General features: G+C 34.9%; 2 protein-coding genes and 1 long non-coding RNA gene across 3 annotated transcripts; all 3 read right to left on the bottom strand.

Annotated features, from left to right (window-relative positions):
* Nucleotides 1-703: 703 nt before the first annotated feature.
* On the bottom strand, nt 704-2,190 carry LOC130733304 (aquaporin NIP1-2-like). Its single transcript, XM_057585438.1, has 4 exons — nt 1,960-2,190; nt 1,426-1,623; nt 1,243-1,304; nt 704-1,105 (listed from the first exon to the last, which is right to left on the bottom strand). Exons 1-4 carry the CDS (start codon nt 2,188-2,190, stop codon nt 901-903), a joined length of 696 nt encoding a protein of 231 aa, XP_057441421.1. The 3' UTR covers nt 704-900.
* Nucleotides 2,191-4,919: 2,729 nt separating this feature from the next.
* On the bottom strand, nt 4,920-5,743 carry LOC130733305 (uncharacterized). The gene has a single exon (XM_057585440.1). The coding sequence runs from the start codon at nt 5,681-5,683 to the stop codon at nt 5,009-5,011; it is 675 nt and encodes a 224-aa protein (XP_057441423.1). The 5' UTR covers nt 5,684-5,743; the 3' UTR covers nt 4,920-5,008.
* Nucleotides 5,744-11,575: 5,832 nt separating this feature from the next.
* On the bottom strand, nt 11,576-16,071 carry LOC130731554 (uncharacterized). Its single transcript, XR_009016733.1, has 6 exons — nt 15,881-16,071; nt 15,410-15,717; nt 14,755-14,996; nt 13,084-13,165; nt 12,592-12,743; nt 11,576-12,436 (listed from the first exon to the last, which is right to left on the bottom strand). It is a non-coding gene; the product is annotated as an uncharacterized LOC130731554 (long non-coding RNA).
* Nucleotides 16,072-21,435: the final 5,364 nt, after the last annotated feature.

Genomic DNA, 21,435 nt, shown 5'->3' with positions numbered 1-21,435 from the left:
ATAATTACTTCACAATGAACACAAATCATACTGCAAAAAATTTGGGATTGACACCAATTCATGCAACATTAAAAAAATTCAACAAAAAAAAAACTAAATGAAATAAAAAATGAGAATAGCACAAATCTTGTGGATAATACTTGCCTTCGCAACAGTGGATAAGAGGAAAGGTGGTCCAAAAGTTTAGTGGGCTTTTTTCGGTTGGAATTTTTAGTGGGCTTTTGACACGAAGTTATGTGAGCCAGATTTAGCTTTTATTGAAGTCCAATCCAGTTGACAAAAAAAAGTCCAATCCAGATACATACGAACCTGTTTTTGATTCCTTATTAATTCCTTAGCTCAGCACACTTATTAGCCTCAGTGTAGACTAAATTAAAGAGAGTTTCGAAACTGAATTGGCCAAAATAACAATCTCCTTAAAAAGATATGCATAAGGATGGTCACCTAGACATTGGATAGTGATAAAAGATCATCATGTGAGCAATCTTAGAATCTATTTCCACTCGCAACCTAATAGCAGATAAATCATAGGACATTTTTAAATCCTTCAAAACTTCCTATAACTCAGCTGAAGCGAAGGTCTTGAGTCGAGTCATTGTGAATACATTCGCGTTAAATACTTTCATAAGTAGATAAGAAGTGTAATTAACAAACAAAAACAAAAAATTGAAAAAAACACTAGTTTACATTTCCACCAGTTGTCCTGTATTGCTGGGTTATACATTTGCAAAAACCCCAAACTAGTGATTATTTCTTACACACTACCTACGCACAGGTGCTCTGTTATCAATCCCTCTGTGACTCAACATTTCTGAAGAATAAAGTTTAGTTTCTGACAAAAACACCACCACATCTTCAAAACAACAAAATGAAGAAGAGAAAATAATAAATTCTTGGGTATCACTGAGTTCCTTTAAGGAAAGAGGAACTCTTGGTGAGCTCACGCACAGGCTTGTTTGTGTATCTGATGAAAGTATAGGCCCATGTACCAGCAATAGCACCCAGATGTGGTGCAACCATGTATATCCATAATCCATTGAACTCACCGTGGACAATTGCAGGCCCTAAGCTTCTTGCTGGATTCATTGATGCTCCAGTAATTGGCCTGTCAAATTTAATTTCACGCATAATCAGTAAGTTCTTAGCTTAAATTTGTTTCCAAAAGGGTGTCACATCTTGATTTTATTTAAAACCTACACTAAAATTGGCTAATTCAATTAGGTATTGAGATAGGTTAATTACCCGGCAAACAACACATTTAGCAGTACTGTAGATCCAACTGCAAGCCCAGCCAACTCACCAATCTGCAGAATTCAAGGGAAAAATGAATAGTTAAGCAAAGTTATGGAAATGTTGTCTATAAAGTTAGTATATTATCACCAATGAATTTTTTTTTGTTGATAATGTAAGAACATGAGACATTACCGCTCTGTTATCTGTGGCAACTCCAGAGACGACGAACATGAGGAAGAAAGTGATTATGAATTCCACCACAAAAGCTTGTAAGTTAGAACCAGCAGGAAGTGTTCCTGTAAAATGGTTATCTTTTCCACTGAATATAAGTCTGAGAGTTCCACTTGCAAGCGTGGATCCAATAACCTGAGCCATGATATAAGCTGGTACCTGCAATGTGATTCAAATGATGCAAAATTCAATAATTTAAGAATAAAGAGATACAATGCCTATTATGTATCAACAGAAATGAAATTAAGCACATTCTACTGTATAGCAGTTTAAATAACTAAAAGTGAAATCATCAAATGCATAGATCAACTGCCACGCGATTATTCAAGTATAAGCAAATGTCTAAGGTTCGAGTCTCTGAATGCAATTGCGTTAAATTTTGATAAGGAGAGGTTTGATGTCCATAACAGGCCAAATATGATTAATTCATGGAGGATATTTGGTACGATTAAAAAAATAACTAAAGAAAGTGGAAAAATGTTATATTTGGTTCACCTGCTTCGAGGGAAATCTTTTGGTGGTAGCATGAGCAACGGTAACAGCTGGATTAAAATGTGCACCAGATATGTGACCAATAGAGTAAACCAAAACCATAACAGCAAGTCCCCAAACAATTGCAATCCCAGGAAGTGTCACCACCTTATCATTATTAAGGTTCACCACCACCGAAGCACAACCCGTAAATATCAAGAAATATGTGCCCATCACCTCTGCTACCAACTGCATTCAACAATATTCAACAAAACCATTACTTTTTGTGGTAATTTCTAACCAAACAAATTGATTGCAAAAGAGACTACATTCTAAAAAATATTGGAACTTTATATGTTTGGAAAGATAGCATTTGAATTGTTGTTTTTGCATGGAGAAGGAAAGAAAATATTAGGAGAGGTACCTTCTGCAAAAGTGGCACACAGTCTTCTTCAATGCTATCACATTTTTTGGAGGTTTCACGGTTTACATTCAAAATCAACTCGCTTCCATTGCTTCCTGAGTTATCAGCCATTGCAGTCGAATGAGAATAAGGAAAAAGCTAATTAGAAATGGTGTTGCAAGAAGAATGCTATAGAATAGAGTTTCTCTCTTGAAGGTTAGAACACAAGTTATATATGAAAAACTGAGAGAGCAACGCCAATTTATTAACACTCAAAAGTCCTAAAATAGCAGAATGGAAGATGGATATCCAGAGATGGTACAACCTTGTTAACGAGTGTTTCTATGTATTTTTGGGTAAGCATGCACTTCCACTCTGTAACGTAATTTTAGATAGAATTTAATCTATGAAAACTTTGTTATTTGTAGCTTGTGAGCTGTGACATGAAATGAAAGAATTCTTGTTTGGTATTAGTCCTATTTTTGGGTTTATTTTGGTCTACTCTCTTATGATATTTGTTGTTCTACTGTCGTAATTTTGGCATTTGAAAATTTCATCAAATTTTCTCAACAAACGTTATAGAGAAAATATAGGTGAGTTGGATTTGATTCTTCTAAAATAATTTCATATATAGCTTTTAGTCTCAAATATCAATATCAATGAAAGGGTGAAATTGGTCTTTAATTCATTTATAGCGGTTTAAACTTTCACTAAAACTAAGAATAAATGATCTATAGGAGTTAAATATCATCACTAGCTAATACACAAAAACCGCCACAAATAGTACAACAGAGCCTAACTTTACCTATTGGAAGATAATGATAAGTTTAAGTGTGAGTAAGTCTCACATTGGAAGAAGATAATGATAAGTTTAAGTGATTTATAAGTGTGAGGACTCATACACTCATTGCCTTAAGGTTTTGGGTGGTGAAAGATGTAGTGTCTGGTCCACTTATGGTTTGCTCTTTAAAGTCCAATGTGGAGTTTTATCTCCCAAGTTTTAAACCATCTCCTTTGTTTGACCCTTTCTAAGGCCCAACAGTGGTATCAGAGTCGATGAGTTTTTTACCATGGGCCTCTGAGGCTCAAGAGCACAAGCCCAGAATGACGGCCTCTGAGGGTCGTTTGAGTACTAAGCCAACTTTTGTTTGAGATGGACTCACACTTGAGGGGGAAATTGTTGTGTACCAAGTGTGAGTAAAGTCTCACATTGGAAGATAATGATAATAAGTTTGAGTGGTTTAATTTATAATTGTGATGACTCATACACTCATTGCCCTTAAAGTATTGGGTGAAAGATGTGGTGTCTGATTCACTTGCTCTTTAAAGCCCAATATGGAGTTTTATCCCCAGTTTTAAAACCATCTCCTCCTTCCTCTTTAGAAGGTTTTTTACGTGTTGGTAGCCGGTGTCTTCCATCGCCTTCCAGATGAACATGCAAACATTTGATGGTGCTCAACTGATATGCTGAATGTACCGAGTAGCTCCCCTCAGGCTCTGCTAGCCATACCCATGAGTCATTCACCCCTCTTGGCAATGATATCCCACTTGTTATAGTACTGAGTTCCTCAACCAGGGTTTGTTCCCGCTCACTGAGTTCCTCCTCCACCTAAATTTCCAAGACCAAGTACCGTCAATTCACACACCCATCTCTAGCTTTGTGTTTTTCATATATATCCAGAGAGAGTCACCAATATATAGAGCATAAATCATTCAAATTGTTTCTCCTGGATATTTTTAATGGATGGGAGAGAGGTCGAAAGAACTATGAATATGATCGATGAAGAAATAGATCATAGTGTCAAGTGTGCATGTGTAATTAATCTACCCATATTCTCTTCCCTTCATTTTCTTCCCATATCCAAAATGTTTGTAATGTTTTAAGTTCTTCTGAATGAATATTAAGACTCGAGTTCTTAATTTTATCCGATCTGCAGCAAAATATTCTACCACTTGCTATACATTTGGGAAAATTAATTCATCCACACCCCAATTCCACCTCAACTCAACTCCACTCCAATAGAGATATAAATAGATGAGAGATAAGTGATAGATATAACAAGTGTCATCATGATATAAAAAAAATAGATAAAATGATAAAGTGCTTAAAAATAAAATGAAAGAGAAAATGGACGAAATGAAGATATCAAATTCTGAATTCGGATCCTATTATGTCTTGCAACAGCAAAATGATAAGTGTTTAAATTTTTTTACCATTTCAATTTTTACTTACAAATCCGAACCATTTAATATAAGAATCAAGAGCGAGCTGCAGCATTGTGAATATCCATACATATATAAACTTCATGACGATAATATTAAAAATTCACCATCTATAATTTAATTAAACACTTGACCGAGAATTGGAGAACAATAAATTGCAACTTGCAAGGTTTTCAAGCTTCTTACTTTACCTGTTCTAAAAAAAAAACTTCTTACTTTACATACCAACTAAGAAATATACTTAGTATAGCTCTTGAAACAAACACTTTTCATTATCATATCAATTCTACAAAATTATAGACAAACAAGGATGAAAAAAACGAGTGGCTACTAGCTTATCCTGATCATGAGGCCATAATTAACAATTAATGTATGTATACATGAAAATATCAAAATTAAGTGTACAAATTTGATGTTGTGTTCTAAGATTTAATTAATACATGATCACTATCTAGTAAGCACATCCTCTGACTTTTCTTTTTCTTTCCATTCTAGAGTACCTATGTATCTGCAAGGTGAAACTGAAAACCTAATCTTGTACTCTGAAATTGTTTCAAGCTTAGGTGACCACACCTGGTTCTTTGACTTCACGAGCTGCTCATAGTGCTTTTGCAGTTCAGGAGTACTACACAGGCTAGAGGGGCTACCACTACCAAGGGTTCCATTATTATTGCTAATCCCTTTGTTGATGAGGCTCGTGATGAACTCTGGCATGACCTTGATCAAGACCCTTCCATCAGAACCCTTCAAGTACTGAAAAGGGCATGATCCAAACTTGATAGGGGACTTGTTGATGTTGTTGCTAGGGCTTGATGATGATCCTCCGCCGAATGAAGAGAGCGAGGACACGGAGAGCGTGTCGCTGGACAGGAGATCGAGAGGGATGACAAAGTAGGTTTGACCTGGCATCAATTGATCATCGATCGACAAAGCTGGGATGGGGTGTCCAATGAAGAAAGAGTCTGCATGGCAAACCATCATGTCAGGGAACTCAAACATGATCTCACCAGCTATGTGTCTTCCTTTCAAGGATCTTGCTGTGCCTTCCCAGAATATGAGCTTCACTGATGAAGAGGTTGAGTTTGTGTTGTTGTTGCATTGGAAGCATGCTGCATTTCCCATTGAGAAGATAAGAGAGAGATGGTTAATTGGATTGGACTTTTGCGAAAGGAAGAGATTGATTTGTTATATATAGAGATATAGAGATAATGGGGGAAGAAATTGACTTTGTATTTTTAGATAAAATTTAATTAGTATATGGTTTTGTTGTTACTTGTGTTATTATTATGATTTTTGGCAACATTAGTTTGATTCTGATGGGTCGGTGGTCTGGTCAGCCATGTCGGCTTTGAACATCTCTCTCTAAGTTTCTTTGTGTGGGCTCTTTTAGGCCACACTATCTTGTGTATGTAGGTTTAATACCCTTGACCTTGTGTGCCTTGTACTTTTATATTCAAAACATTAAGTTGCGCATCTTTTTTATCCAATATGATATATCGGATTAATTGAGGATTGTACTATTTTGGGGGTAAAACTGGAATATACAAGTATTTTTAGTTCTGAAACTTTATTAAAGTGGTCGATCTGGAGCATGCATCTCATTTTCATCACATGATTGAACTGCGTATAAAGTGCTTAATTTGAAATATTCCGCAGACGCGAAATGAATAAGCTGGCAACTCTAAGCCTAAAGCATTATAAATGAAGGTTAATAATTATACATGGACATAATGTAACACTCAATTAAATTTCACCATTCTGGTTTATCATGTTGACAAAGCTACACATCGATGACTAAATTAAATATATACACTCTCCGGTCATATATATATAAGCAAAAAAAGACATTTTAGGTTCATTCATTTAATGAATGTATTTAGTCATTAATATCTAGATACATTCATTAAATGAATGAACCTAAAATGTCTTTTTTTACTTATATATATGATCGTAGGGTGTATACTCCTTATAAAAGGCACATCTAACCTAATTTTAATCTTGATGTAAAGTTAATTAGGTATAATCCAAATTCTAAGATAGGGCATTTACTGTGGTACAAGCAAAAAAATTGTGGGTAAAATACATGAGTGACATGCATGTACCAATAGGATAATTACACTTGGATTTATTGGTAAATTAAATTGTGGACTTCCTGAAACTCTGAATCAGTCCAGTAGATTTACTGTAATTATAAACTAACCCTAGAACTCTGTGTGTTACGAATTGAGTCCTTCTACAAGATGAAAAAAATGTGGACACCAAGTTGATTTTTTCAGATAACTTTTTCACCTTCTTCCACATCTGTTCATTCCCCTTCTTCGGGTTTAGGGTTCTTCAGTTGGCTCATATAGGTGCATCAATACGAATTGTGATCAATAAGTTGGGGGTTTTGTCGATAATCAACGCCGTAGCAACAGTTTCGTCGATTGGGGGCTGCGTAGAAGGTGTTTAACTTCATTATCTTCGGTTAGGGTTTGTTCATCAGGGCGTTGAAGATCGCTCGATGCGGAATTGTGAATAGAAATTAGCAAACCTAAGTTCCAGAAGGGGAAAGATGGAAGGGGATGTTGAACAGAGAGGAAGGATAAACCCTAATTAGCCCAATTTGGGGTAAAACAACAGAAGATCCATGGCATATTTCACACTCCTCTCAGTTCATCTGTCCGGGCTCACCGTGTCCTGCAGTTTGACTTGGTGTGGATATGTTGGTTGTGTGAATGTGGGTGAGTTTGACAGACGTGGGCAGTGCCTTTGTGATCAATCGGTGGCCTCCTTGGGTGTTTTTATCCTACCTTGGCTGTTACTCTTTCACGTTATGCCCATTTCCCTTGTTCCTCTATTTTTTTTCTCTGTTTCCTGTATCTAGTTCTCTGTGTCTTTCTCTCCCTCTTGTTTTCTTCTTTTTTTTACTGGTACCGTGTATTTGTTCTTGATGGGTGGCATCCCTTTGCCTAGTTTTATATATATTGCGGCTTATCCAAAAAAAAAAGGATGAGATAGAGAAAGAAGAAGACAGAAGTTGGAGTAAGATTGAATTCTGGAAATGAGTCTTTGAAGAAAATGAAGAACATAAGATTTTTTTTTTATTGAAATGAAGAACATAAGATTAAAAGCATGAAGATGAAGAACCATTGAATATTGATATAAAAGTGGGTTATTAAGAAAATATTGAATGAATAAGGATAAATTAGAAAATAATATCTTGTCACAACTCACTTATCTATATCATATTAAATGTACTAATATTACTGGTCCATATCACTCTTGTATCGTACACTCATATGAATTTTTGGGCACCGGAGTAAGCACCCTAAGATAGTATTCATGCGCCTTTCAAAAAAAAAATAGTATTAGAGTTTATCATAGATTTATTTACTGTTCATTGGAGACTACTCATGTATGAACCACTCGCAAATATCCAGTCATGGACGTGAAGGCAATACAAAAAATGCGGCACAGGCAAAAAGCTGACCCTAACGCCTATTTAGCGTTGGCGTCGAGTCTTACGCTAAATAGCATAAAGCCAAAGGTTTTAGCGTCTATTTAGTTGACTCTAAGCCGACACGACCCACTGTCACTTCAACTGACGCAAATTCACAAAAAAACATCATCATTCGTATAGGCCAACTCTAAATAGTGTTGGTGATGCCATGTATGATGTGAATCAAATTGTTTTCGCCGGCCATCAAGGCTTAACTGATGATAACTTACAATCCTTATCTCACTATTTCCAACCTATTAAATTGGTCGACCTTAACCGAGACAAGCAGTATCTAACTTTGAGTTATCATGCTTAGTATATTCCTGTCGGGTATTGTTTGACCTGCACAGGACTAAGAACTTATGGACCTCCAAACTGTTAGCAAATGATGCAAGTCATCACTAAATTTGCATTGATAGCCAACAAGTTAAAGATAATATATTTGTCGCCGTTTTTTTACTTTTACGAATATCTTTTTAGAGGAGTAGTCGTTGTTTTGAGGTTTTTTCTAGATTGTTAGCACGCCCTTGTTCGTGTGGGCTTGAGAGGTTTTACTATATGAGCTGAAATTTGTTCGGTGTTATGTTGGCTAGGTTACTGTACTCATGTTGAGATGAGTTGTTTCTCAACATTTCTTATTTATATCATATTTATCTAACTTTCAAAAAAAATGCAGTCATCGTATAATAAAGCAGATCTATCAGATATGGACATGCATCCAGAATGTAAAACTAGCAAATAGGGTCTATATGGATGAACTTATACAACCCGCATATGAAGAATATTACTCCTAGAAATAGTCTCAAATACATTTTCAGAAAACACAGACCATTGTGGTCATTAAAAACACATCTGCTGGCTAATTTGTGCGTCGATGGAAAAGTGTCGGCCTTAATCAGTTTGTCTATGTATAAGAACTCTTTCTTAATTGAATTGGCATATGTCTAGCACTATGGTATGTGTGGTTCACCATTCATTAACTAAGAAAAAAATTGCTGATAAAAAAAAATTCATTAACGAAGAAATAGTTATTCATTGTCCCCGATGGTTAGTTCAAGTGGTAGAGTTAAGAGACATAAGGGTTGAGTGTGATTGATAAAGGGTCCAAGGTTCTAACGACCCTGAGGAGAGACTAATTTACAAGCGTTACTAACAATTAACATTTCCCTATAAAAAAAGTTATTCGTTAGTTTGAAAATTAGACACAAAACTATTTATTTGTTAGTTCCCTTTAAGATCTGTGATGGTGGCGGAGCTGAAGGCGATGTGGAGGTGCCGCTGGTTGCTTTTCTTATTTTATTTTTTCAGTCATGTTTTTCTTAGGTAGGTCTCTCAGCACTATGACAGTTGTGGGGTTCTTGATTGTTTGGGTTTTTGGTTGCTCGATTAGGTTGGGTCTCTGATCGGTAGGTGTCGTGCTGCGATTGAATCGCTGTTTTTCGACTTGAACATGGTCCTTGCTAGTGGGTAGTTGTTTGGTTATTTTGTGGGTGTTTGTTCAGGTGGTTTGGGAGGTTTTTGTCATAGTGCTCGAGTTTTTTTCAGCTTTTGTTTACTACGTTATTATACTCATGTTGAGAGGAGATGTTTCTCAACACTCTATTATTATATATATTTCTCTTTTTAAAAAAAATATATATTTGTATGTGATTGCTAGCTAATTGACACTCGTTTTCTATGATTGCACCACTTATTTTGCTTATGTATGCTAGAATCCCATTAAAATTACAAATAACCACATTAAAGCTCTCTATGTATAAGAAAACAGGTTTTATTCATAAAAAACGGTTTTAAAGATTAATCTAACAAAAAATCTCCACTTTTCCTTCACTATCTAAAAATAAAGAAACATGTGATATATATTTTCGATTTGGTATAGAATTTTTTTTTTCATTATTCAACGGTATTAGAAGATAGCTCATTAGCTCCAGCCTCCAGTCATGGCAGTTCATAAAATTATGTCCACCATGTTACTCTTGCAATTGTCGCAACGTCATCCAAAAACATAAATATAGATCAACTCAAATGAAAATCATCCACAAAGGCATCTATCTATATATCAAAGTTTGAATTTGTTGACTTCATTTAATCTATTATCCCAACTAATTCATTTAATAGCTAGTTATTAAAGACTAAGATTTCAAAGCCGGCCAGTTGGTGTTCATTTCATTTGGTTATTATTTTCCAACTATAAATTTGGATCCATAGAGACAAAGTACGTCTTTGTAAGTCACTCAAAGCAATAAGTTCCCTTCTTCATAGGCTGATATTGATTGAACGTATATGGCTACCTAAGTTGTCGGTTTATGACCAAGCTAATGACTTTTCACGTGCCAATTTGCCACTTTTCTTTTGCCCCCACACATACACGTAAAGTCAAGTTGCAGGTTAATTCCAAGAAACCACTAAAAACAAGCTTAAATATTTGGGCGTTGCTGCTTGTAAGTTGTAACCCATTTAAAATAAAAGGGTTTGAAATTCTTCGGCCTATTATTTCAAATGTAAAAGATTAAATTGTAAATCCTAAAAGTTTAAAGTTTATTAGGATTAAAATATGACAATTTAATGAATTTATGACCAAATGTATGAACCCCTCAATTTTTAGATGAATACTTGCTGATAAATTGCTTAAACTTTTTATGGGAAAAATTAATTACTCTACTTTTAGATAACACTAGTACTTTTACCCGTGCGATGCACGGGAGATTTTTGTTTTTTTTTTTTGTTTTTTTATACATGTGTTATTATTTTAAGATATTTTATGAATTAAAAGAACTAAATTTATTTTAGATCTAATAATTTAAAATTTGAATTTTTTTGTACCGATAAGTTTTTATCAGGTAATATAGTTTAAAATATTTTTTTTGAAATTAATATAGTTTAAAATACAAATATGATAGTATCAATAATATTAACTTTTTTATTTAGTTAGTAACTAATTTGTTTACAACAAAAAGCTATTAATGAATGAGAAAACACCATGAGAACTTATTAATAATATGATCATGAATGAAAAATTTGCAAATGACATTTTAATAAAATAAAATAAATAGTATAGAATTAAATATTAACTTAGAAAATTAATATGAAAATAGTAAAACTAATTCACTAAATTTTAACAAATGACATACCATAAAAATAAATTTTGACTGAGCAGTATAACTAATTTATATAGTTGTAGGAAAAATGGTTAGTGGCCAATTCTTTTTGGAGTGATGTCATATTTGGTATTAAAACCATCACCTTTTTAACTTTTATGTATTAATATTAAGTATTAACTAATTAATAATTCTTTAGATCAAAACTTATTAATTGTACTCTATGAAATTCTCTCTTTTGGTACATCGGAAATATAAATTGCACCCGTTAGGAATCGATCCGTGGCTCTCCCCCTACCTAACTCATATGTCCCCCAACTCCTACCACTTGAGGTATCATACGGGGACGTCCTATTTAATATTCTAACTTATATAAACTAAATATTAATGAGCCAAATAATAATAAACTCATTTATAAAAATTTCGAGACGAATAATTAAAGTTTTAATCTAATTAAAAACAATTTAATTTAATATTTATATAGCTCCAGGGAAAAGGATAATGGAAATGTTATTTGCAACATTGATATAATATTAAATCAACCACCTTTAATTTGTATGTTTTTCCATCCTGCACGCATTAAATAGCATACTTGCTCCTATTGCCTTTCACCAGACTCACTTTCTCAATCTCTGTGCGGAGTTTGAGTAGTTTTATGCAAACTACTTTCTCGCTATGTATGAAATATATATGTCCAATCAATGGAGACACATACCCACCAAACCCATTAGGCAGCATGGATGTTCTCATAACAATAAGATACAACATGTACTCTGATAACAATTTGCTTCATTCTCTAAAACTTAAACCCCTTCCGCTATCTGTTTCCTCCTCACATGAGACAGTTATAACATAAAAATGTGTTGCAATATGCCATAGAAGAATGCTTTTCATAACCTTGTCACCCCTACAATCACAAAATCTCTTCATCCGTGATGACCTTCTTTATCTTTTTTATAAAGTGCTGAAAGATAATTTCCTTCAGGTCAGGAGTAACAATCTTGCGGTTACTGTCATTGTGCTTGTACTTCTCATAAGACTGTCAATCACTTTATGTACCTGAGGCCCAACTTTGAGTCTTTGTTTTCTAGCTTTCAAAAAGTGTACTCATACTGGTGTATGTCATACAAACTTTTTCTAATAAACACTAAGATGTCAAAAACTTAAAATAGCAATAGTAATGCCTCTTTTATTTAGTACTAATGCAGTAATTAGAGATAGTGATGCTGACCTCCAAGTAATTGATCAGATGAGAGCAATCCCAGCCTAAAGGCGCGCCCCACATATATTTCCCCGCTTCAAGAAAAGTATATTTGATATCAAAATACAGAAGCATAGCCTTGAGATATGAATTAAAATGCTACAATAGCAGCAAAAGAGAAACAAAATTACAGTTACAAATGGCTAAACGAAGAAATTAAAATGATACAGATCATAAAATAGGCACTGACCTCATTATAAGTGTGTGCTGTCACTCCTTGGTAATTGATTCCTTGGTCATGAGGTGTGGTGATTTTGGTCTGTCATGGATTATGTGAATGAAGGAATGGAGTATATGGCATCTACTGTATGATGGTTTGGTATAACGTTGGATTGGGATTCTCTGTAACAGGGCAAGGGATTTCTTCTTGTCAAATTGATTATTTAGACTTTTTACTGCATTTTCTTGTCTTGTAACTGTGCTTTTATTCTTGATTGCTTTTTATATTAAGGGTTGGAGTACCTCTTGTACTCCCTTTTAATACATTTTTTGGCTTATTAAAAAAACAAAATAGGCATAAAAATGTTCTCTTTAACTGCAGAACAAACTAAAGAGCAAGAGGGAGTAGAAATGAAACCATAAGAGCAACTAATTAAGTATCACTATTAGTACATAAGTCATAATATTAACTTTATTTTTAACCTGTCAGAAGGAAGTAATTGAGGGCTAAAATTTCACTTACAATATTCTGTTAATAAGGTTGCAAGCAATCATATTTGAGCCCAGCTGCGCTGCTACCTATAACCCCATAAGATCTTGCATGCCTGTAACAAATTAAATTATCCTTCATGTTGAGTATCAGTGTATCAACGTTAGTGGAGAAGTCACAATATTAGCTTGAGTTTTAACATGTTAGAAAGAATTAATACGGACTTAACAGTGAATGGTGATTCCAAAGCAATAGAAACATTATTCAGAAATCAAAGAACCATTAGAGAGAAAATAAGAATTGTCATATTCGGAGCATTGTGAAGAGAAGAAAGTTGGTACAGGTGGGTGAGAGAAACATTTACAATAAAATAGATTTTGCAAAACCAATCCAATAATAGACCAACCTGAAACCACAAAAAGTACATAAGACCATGATTCTTATCTTCTATATATAGAGGAATATGAACATAAGAGTGGTAGTGAAATTTCGTAAAACAAAGAGAAAAAATAGTCAGTTCAATATTCCACATATCAGCATAATAACAAAACAGATTGTCAAAAGCATGAGAAATAAATAACAGCCCTTCATCCGAAGGAATGAGAGGAGCAAAGGGGAGGGGCGGACCATTTGTCTGGCTAACTTTTCGGGAAAAACCTTCCATAAAATTGTACTCTCTATTTCCAGCAAAAGGTACATCTTTGGAACGATAATAAATTCATAATAGACAAACCATTCACTTACAAAAGAAGTAGAATACTGATGAAAGTTAACTTTCAAAAAATGGCATGCCATAATATATAGCTCCACAAAAGTAAGATGTTAACATGACAACTCCGCATAAAAAGTTCAGCCATACTTCATGCACTCATATTGTAGGAAAGTTGGGAAAGAAAAAACAGAAAAGAAGAGAAAATAATGCTTTGGATTCACAAAGGAAGGAGATGAAGGAAGGTTAACAACATAAGTTCTACCTGGCATTATTTGCTGCGTAAAAATCAATAAAAAGTAATAAGAAGTAATTCTCATCTTCCATTGAATGAGAGTTTAAATTAGACATGAAATTGCATCAAAATACTTCCTTTGCAATTTTGAGGCTCATGGCATAACTGCATTTTGTAGCCTTGAGGGTAAGCAATAAGGATCATGAGAGAAAAGAGGAAAAAATAAATATGGAGCCTGGAGGCCGGAGGGTAAGTTTTTGATCAATAAATCTTCTTTCCTTGGTGATTTTTTGGATCAGTTCCTTCAAATTGTAAATGGTAATCAGATGAAGAATTTAAAGTTGGATGAAGTATATATCATATCATAAAAAAGCACAAACCTTATGGAAAGGAAATGAAATATTGCAGGTGAAATCAGAAAACTTATTTGCTTCAAGCATTCACCAAATATTGAGAAAAAAAGGTGCACATAGGCGTCTATGTGGGGAATTAATCAACTATACCTCCATATCAATTGCAAGCATATAATTTATTCCGAGATATAAAAGAAAGCATAAAATTCCACACAACTACTACGCAATGGTAACAGGGAAAAAAAACTACATTATGTGTACTGGTGAAAATTAGTGTTCATAATGAAGTAACCCTTGGACATAGACACATAGCGACAAATCCAACAAAGGGGGACTCGAATGACAATATAAATAACAGACAAATCAGGCTGCAATGACCAAAATAATAATTGTAAATTAAAACATACTTGAAAAAGAGCCACTTTGACATAGCTTTATTACTTGTTGGAGACAGCTTTCTATGCTCCAATTAACACCACATTGCTGGATGTTTTGGACTTCAGTTGATTATATGATATGAATAAAACACGGTAAGATTGGCCAAGTTCTTCAAGCATCTCTATGAGATCTTCTTTCCATTTGTAATGCACATGATCTTGGGTTCCACCTTCCAAAATGGTCATCATGGCCTCCATCTTCGCATTCAAATCTAAAAATAAATCAAAAGTACTGAGTTTGAGTGAAAACTGCAATATAACTAACTACTCAAAAACCTTGTAAAGATGCAAAAAATGTATGCTTTACTTTTAGTAACCCCTACAAATAAACCGATCATCCCAGACCTAAAATCAGAAATTTTGAAGGAATGACGGGTAGCATGTTTGAATCCACTTGTGTTTTCTCATAATCAATTTTAGCTACTCACAAAAGTTTCTGCCAAAATTGAAGCTTGCTTTAAAGAAAAACAATTGATTAATTTTACTATTAAATTCCAGTTGTATTGATTAGGTAAGGTGTTTTCCATTGAAATGTTTCTGAAAGACAAAGCGATCAAGGGAAGTACATATCAAATTGAAATGGTTGAATACCTATGGGGAACAGAAAATTAAAGAAAAAGCTCACCGCTTGATACCGAAATCAGTGCAGGTAGGGTGGCGGGCTGGTAGAATCGTGATACAACAACCCAGACTCAAAATGGAGAAACGATTAGAAGAAAAGGAATTAAATCAGAAAGGGGCCAAATCAGAAATAAGAAAAAAGGGGTTGAAAAACGTAACCGAGAAAACCAAAAGAAGAGAAGCAAACCTGAAACATTGCAGAAAACTTTGGTCAATCAAGATTAAATCTTTCAAATCAAGAAACGCACAGGTTAGAGAGTTTGAGTGGATGAGAAAGGTGAGGTTACTGATGCGCAGCATGATAGAGAGAACCTGACGGGCAAAAAATCCAAAGAATCACTGATCTGAGTTATCATTCTCTATTTATCAACATTCACCTTGAGTTAAAGCACAATAAAAGATGAACAGATGAGAGATTTGTAGCCTATCAACATGAGTTAAATCCACAATTTAGCCTCAAAACAATCAAACCAACCTGTGCAAGCATAAGTGATATATCCCCCGTGCCAAATACATAGTTTATAAATAACCTGCAGCAGAGGAGGAAAGTCAGAAGAGGATCGCACCCTGTTTGGATTAAGATACACTACATATTCAAAGCAACCATAATGTCAAGAGATGGATACAGTTACAAAGAGACAATCATGGGACACTTTTTCCTAAATGAGGAACTCAACCCTACACAAAAAGAGATCAAGGATTTAATCTGTGAATCTTTCTCATGGAAAATAAGAAATAAGAATCATTGTATCTATGAAAACTCACATTCTTTGTGTCTCCATATTAACTTGTACATTAAGATAGAAGTTAAAGTAAAGGTGAACAATTGCTCACCTTTTGGGCACCAAGGAATCTTCTGAAGCCTTATCACTGTTTGCTTTTACCATCTGTTTCAGAAACCTGTGCTTCTGTGCACAATAACACACTATTTTTAAAGAAATTTTGTGAAGAGTAGTTGTAAGAAACTATCAAATTATGAAAAAGATTGGAGGAACATGAAATTTCCGCTTCTTCACTCATCGAGTTGTGATAGGATGATGTGTGAAGCCAGGTGTGAGAGAAGAAATGAGAAAACCCTGATGGAATAGAGAACTGCGCCTCGCAACCAAAACCTAGTGGAATAGAGAGCTTCACCTCGCAAATTGATGGAACAGAGGAAATGGGGCTTTAGAGCATGACCACCTCGCCTGAAATTCAGGGATGACACCATCTTCTCTGCCTCGAGCTCTACCCAGTTCCTCTCCCACAATTTTTTCTCGGACTCGCTAGAGCTCTCTCCGATGTGGGTTTTCAATATCACTGCTCGGATACGCAGAAGGGGAGAACGAAAACGGTGGGTTTTCAATATCAATGAGCGTGAGTGACTCTTGAAATGGTGGAATTGGGAGAACGAAAACGGAAGAAAGTCATAAAGGGGGTGGAAAAATGAAAACCGAAGGGAGCTGTGAAAGGGAAAACCAAACGTGCGAGGAGTTTTGAAGTGAAAAAGAAAAAAAATCAAATGGCTGAGATTAACGCGATGGACGGCCAAGATTTGATCTCCAACTAATTATATTTAGATTTACTGAATTGTCCATGGAAAAATCCTAGTTTATGTTCAATGATCTATTGAATTACACTTTTATCCTTAAGGCTGCACAAACTTTGCTTTTATAGAGTTTATAGATAGATAGATTACATAATTAAATCTTAAATCATGTAATTATCGGTCATAACTGTTGACATCCTGCGTACTTTTTTTCTATGCACTAAGGTGTTTTAAATTTTAATGCATACTCTTTACCTTAGTCAATTTTCCAGGATACATAAATAAATTCAAACGTACACAAAATTTATGGTGGTGAATATATGTCTTATGCTGAAAAGAAAAAATATCATAAGAGAGCTTGTGAATTTTTCAAATAATTAGTAGTAGTATTTTGAACAATTAATCTAATAACTAAAATTGAAAGTATAATGAGAACTCATATACGTGATCCTCATAACTACTTATTCTCAAGGTACTTAATGGTTGACTTTTAAATTGTCAATTGAACAACCTAAAGTACTTATATACATCGTAGAACAATTTTCTTATATGTACCTTCTTCATGTCCTATTTCCATTGACCAAGTTTTAACTTAAAAAACAAAATAGAAAGATAAGCCATAACCAGTTAAGAAGAGAAAATAAAGAGAAAAAATGCATAAATAAAACAACAACAAAAAAACCAAATTGATTTCATATACCTATGATACTTTCTAGCTATATAAGTAAATTAAAACATAAAAAGATTACCATATATATCATCATTTGAGATATACTTTTTCAATATATGAATATTTCTTGTTTTTTTTTAAAGCAAAATATATATATATATATATAATACTTGACAAGTCAAGTAAAGAGGAGTACGTACAAAGGGAAATGAAGGTCAGTGCAATAAAAAGCTAACCCGCAATCAGCTAAAGGCAACCCCTCAAAGAAAAAACGCAAACCCCCCAACGGCAAACCAAAAAACCTAGAGACAAACTTCCAACAAATTAATAGCCAAAGCCAACCAAACCCAAAAAATCTATAGACAAATTTCCAGCAATTAGCCAAAACCAGCCAAACCATCAATTATCATATTTCCTGTTTTAATTTACTTATTATAAAATATCATATTTAACATATATTATTAATTACATTAATTATGTGTTATTTAATTTACCAAAAAAACATTATAAATTATTTGTTAAAAATAATTTTAAAAAGTCATATTATTTTGTAAACTAGATATTTCTTAATCTAAAATAGTCCAAATCTTGTTAAATAATGTAATTGGAGAATGTTAACCCAAATATAAATTTTAATTTGTGCTCTCTTCCAATTATTGTAGAGAAAAGTCAAGATTTCCAATAATTGTCTCATATGTATTTCACTATTTCTTGTAGTTTAGGGCATGTGGCAAAAAATAAAGCGACAGTTGGGAACTCTATTATTTTATTGAGAGGTGACGAGTGAGGACTAAGTAGTGGTTGTATATTTAAAGCACTTTTTTATTTTTGGTCAAGAACACTTTTTTCAAATACTGATTTGTACACGTGATTTTTTGTATTCCTTGGCATTTAATGCATGTGCCTTCAAAAAAAAAAAAAAAGAGACGGGGGTTGAATATTCCAGGGAGGTCCAACACCGATTTGTAATTAGGACAAATTAAATTTGCTTCTCAACAAACTATCTCTATATGACTATATGTTTACATTAACCTTAAATTTTAATTTAATATTATAAGCGTGAGCAATACAGTGTTTTTATTTATAAGCAGCGAGCAATACAGTACCATACAGTTGTTAATCAGTTAAGTGATAAGATCATAAGAATAATTGCCTATCAAAAAAAAAGATCATAAGAATAACAATCACTGCGATATAAATATGATAAAAGCGATGCTGACGAGCTAAAAAATTATGCTACAGCTGATTTAATTTTGATATCGTGACTAACGCTAAGAATGCTTGAAACTAACGTCTTTCCCTCTTTCAAAAAAAAAAAACGTCTTTATTCGACCATGCAGCCAACGCGTAGGCATGATAGTATAAACTCATACATCAATCATCTCTTATACATTAAAATAATGAATTATTTAATCCACCCTATAGATAATTAATAAGACATGATAAGAGTGTGATTGTCTGATGTATAAACTACTTGAATATATTTAATCAATCGACATTACCACCACCATCCACCACCACCTCTGCCATCGCCGCCGCCACCACCACCACTGCCATCGTCCTCCACCACCACCACTGCCGCCACCTCCACCACTACCGCCGCCACCACCACCTCTACCACCACCACCGTCGCCACCATGTACCCTCACCACCACCACCGCGTCACCACCCCCACCGCCACCCTCCACCCCCACCGCCGCCACCACCACCCTCTACCACTACCCTCCACCATTACCGCCATTGTCGCCGCCACCGTTATCGTCACTACCACCGTTGCCGCCACCACCATTGACTCTACTACTGCCGCCACCACTATCCACCACCACCGCCACCGCCACCATTATCACCTTCGAATACCACCATTATCACCACCACCACTGTCTCCACCGAATTGTACAGTGTATGACCAAACGTTGTATAGTATTAAATTTTTATCAGGCCTTATCTTATAGGGCCTAATACAATCATGTCTTATACTATCAGGCCTTATACTATACAACATACCAAACGAGCCCTTAGTGTCATTTAGTCGACATTGCCTACATGTTACAAAGGTCACCGCTATTGACCTTATGTTAGCATTGGTGGTAATATCTTCGGCCAAGGTAGGAAAATTTGTAAAAAAATGAAATAATTGGACCACATAATGTCAAATTCCTAAATTGAAAATTTTACTGAAATAGTCCAGATGTATAACAATAAGGAAAATATGTTTCAAAAAAAAAAGGAAAATACATATTTATAGTGAACACAGGCTTTGACAATCCCTTGACCTCCTCTGCTCCACCTTCTTCCACAGTTTATTTTGACAAAACAAAACCCTCCACCCAATGACAAAGAAGAAGGTCATGTTTTCTTTTATTTCTTTCCCAATCATATTGGTATGGTATGGGCTGATCAATATGTATATTACTTAGGCTGACCGAATCATGTATTAGATGGGCCGGGTAACCCATGATCCAACCGGATCAAAACCCAACTATAAATAAAGAAGGACCTCCCAAGCGGCGGGGATCCTATCATTTTCACGCATTTTATTCGCTTTGTTTACTCTCGCTTACTCTCGATATTGGTTAGCCTTAGTCTGCGGTTCCATACCGGAACATTGGGTGAGTTGATTACTTGTGGGCTCGGAAAAAGACACACTTCGTCTTAAAGCTTTTAAGACTCGGTGTCTTGTGGGCTTGTGGTCTGATATGGGCTTATTGATTAGTTGGGCTTATCAGCCTAATGTAAATATAGGTCACGCAACCCATGGTCCGGGCGGACCGAAACTCAATCTATAAATATCAGACACCACCCAAGCGGTAGGGGATATAAAACATCCACTGCAATTAGACACTTTCCAAAGGTACTTCTTATTAAAGCTAGGAGACTGTTTCTCAAATAATCAATTAAGGATTTACCATCAAAACAAATTAAGAATTAACTATGCAAGGGTATATTCCACTGGAGTTCGAATAATTATCAAAGAAAATCACTATTCTTTGTGCAGGCAGCATGCAGATTATGCAGATTGTTCTGATCTCGAAGAAGCTTTTGGCGAACTAAGAAAGCATAACATGAGACTTAATCCGGAAAAGTGTTCGTTTGGAATTCAAAGCGGAAAGTTTTTGGGTTTCATGATCACGAGGAGAGGAATTGAGGCGAACCCTGATAAGTGTAAGGCGATACTCGATATGCAGAGTCCAACCTCAGTTAAAGATGTGCAGAAGTTAACAGGAAGAATAGCAGCTTTATCCAGGTTTCTTCCGTGTTCTGGGGAAAAATCAGCACCATTTTTTCAATGCTTAAGGAAGAACAAAACTTTTCAGTGGACTGAAGAATGTGAGAGGGCGTTCCAAAGTTTGAAGGATCATTTGTCCAAGCCACCAATTTTAGCCAAACCAGTTCCAGGTATTTCATTATCACTATTTATTTCCATCTCTGATAATGCAGTTAGTTCAGTTTTGTTGCAAGAAAATAAGGATGATATGAGGATCATATATTTTGTGAGTCATGCTCTTCAAGGAGCTGAAATTAGATACCAAAAAATTGAAAAGGCTGCATTAGCTCTAATCATATCCGCCAGGAAATTAAGACCTTATTTCCAAGGCTTTCCAATTGTGGTAAAAACAGATTTGCCACTTCGCCAAGTTTTGCAAAAGCCTGATCTGGCTGGACGAATGGTTTCCTGGGCTGTTGAATTGTCAGAATTTGAAATCACTTTTGACAGGAAAGGTCTAGTTAAAGCACAGGTATTGGTGGATTTTGTTAATGAAATGTCTTCCAGTGAGAAAAATATGGAAGTTGGCGAATGGAGTTTGTCTGTAGATGGTTCGTCTAATGTCAA

This window comes from Lotus japonicus, chromosome 1 (genome assembly GCF_012489685.1).
Source record: "Lotus japonicus ecotype B-129 chromosome 1, LjGifu_v1.2".
Classification (NCBI taxonomy): Eukaryota; Viridiplantae; Streptophyta; class Magnoliopsida; order Fabales; family Fabaceae; genus Lotus; species Lotus japonicus.
The sequence above is the reverse complement of the archived record's forward strand: the minus strand, read 5'-3'. Positions and strand labels throughout refer to the sequence as shown.

Excerpts from the sequence above, each read along its gene's own strand:
- LOC130733305 (XM_057585440.1), bottom strand. The coding sequence starts at position 5,683 with ATGGGAAATGCAGCATGCTTCCAATGCAACAACAACACAAACTCAACC.
- LOC130733304 (XM_057585438.1), bottom strand. The coding sequence starts at position 2,190 with ATGCAGTTGGTAGCAGAGGTGATGGGCACATATTTCTTGATATTTACG. Across the intron at positions 1,624-1,959 it reads AAAGATTTCCCTCGAAGCAG|GTACCAGCTTATATCATGGC; the intron begins GTGAACCAAATA and ends ATCACATTGCAG. Across the intron at positions 1,106-1,242 it reads CTAAATGTGTTGTTTGCCGG|GCCAATTACTGGAGCATCAA; the intron begins GTAATTAACCTA and ends TAAATTTGACAG.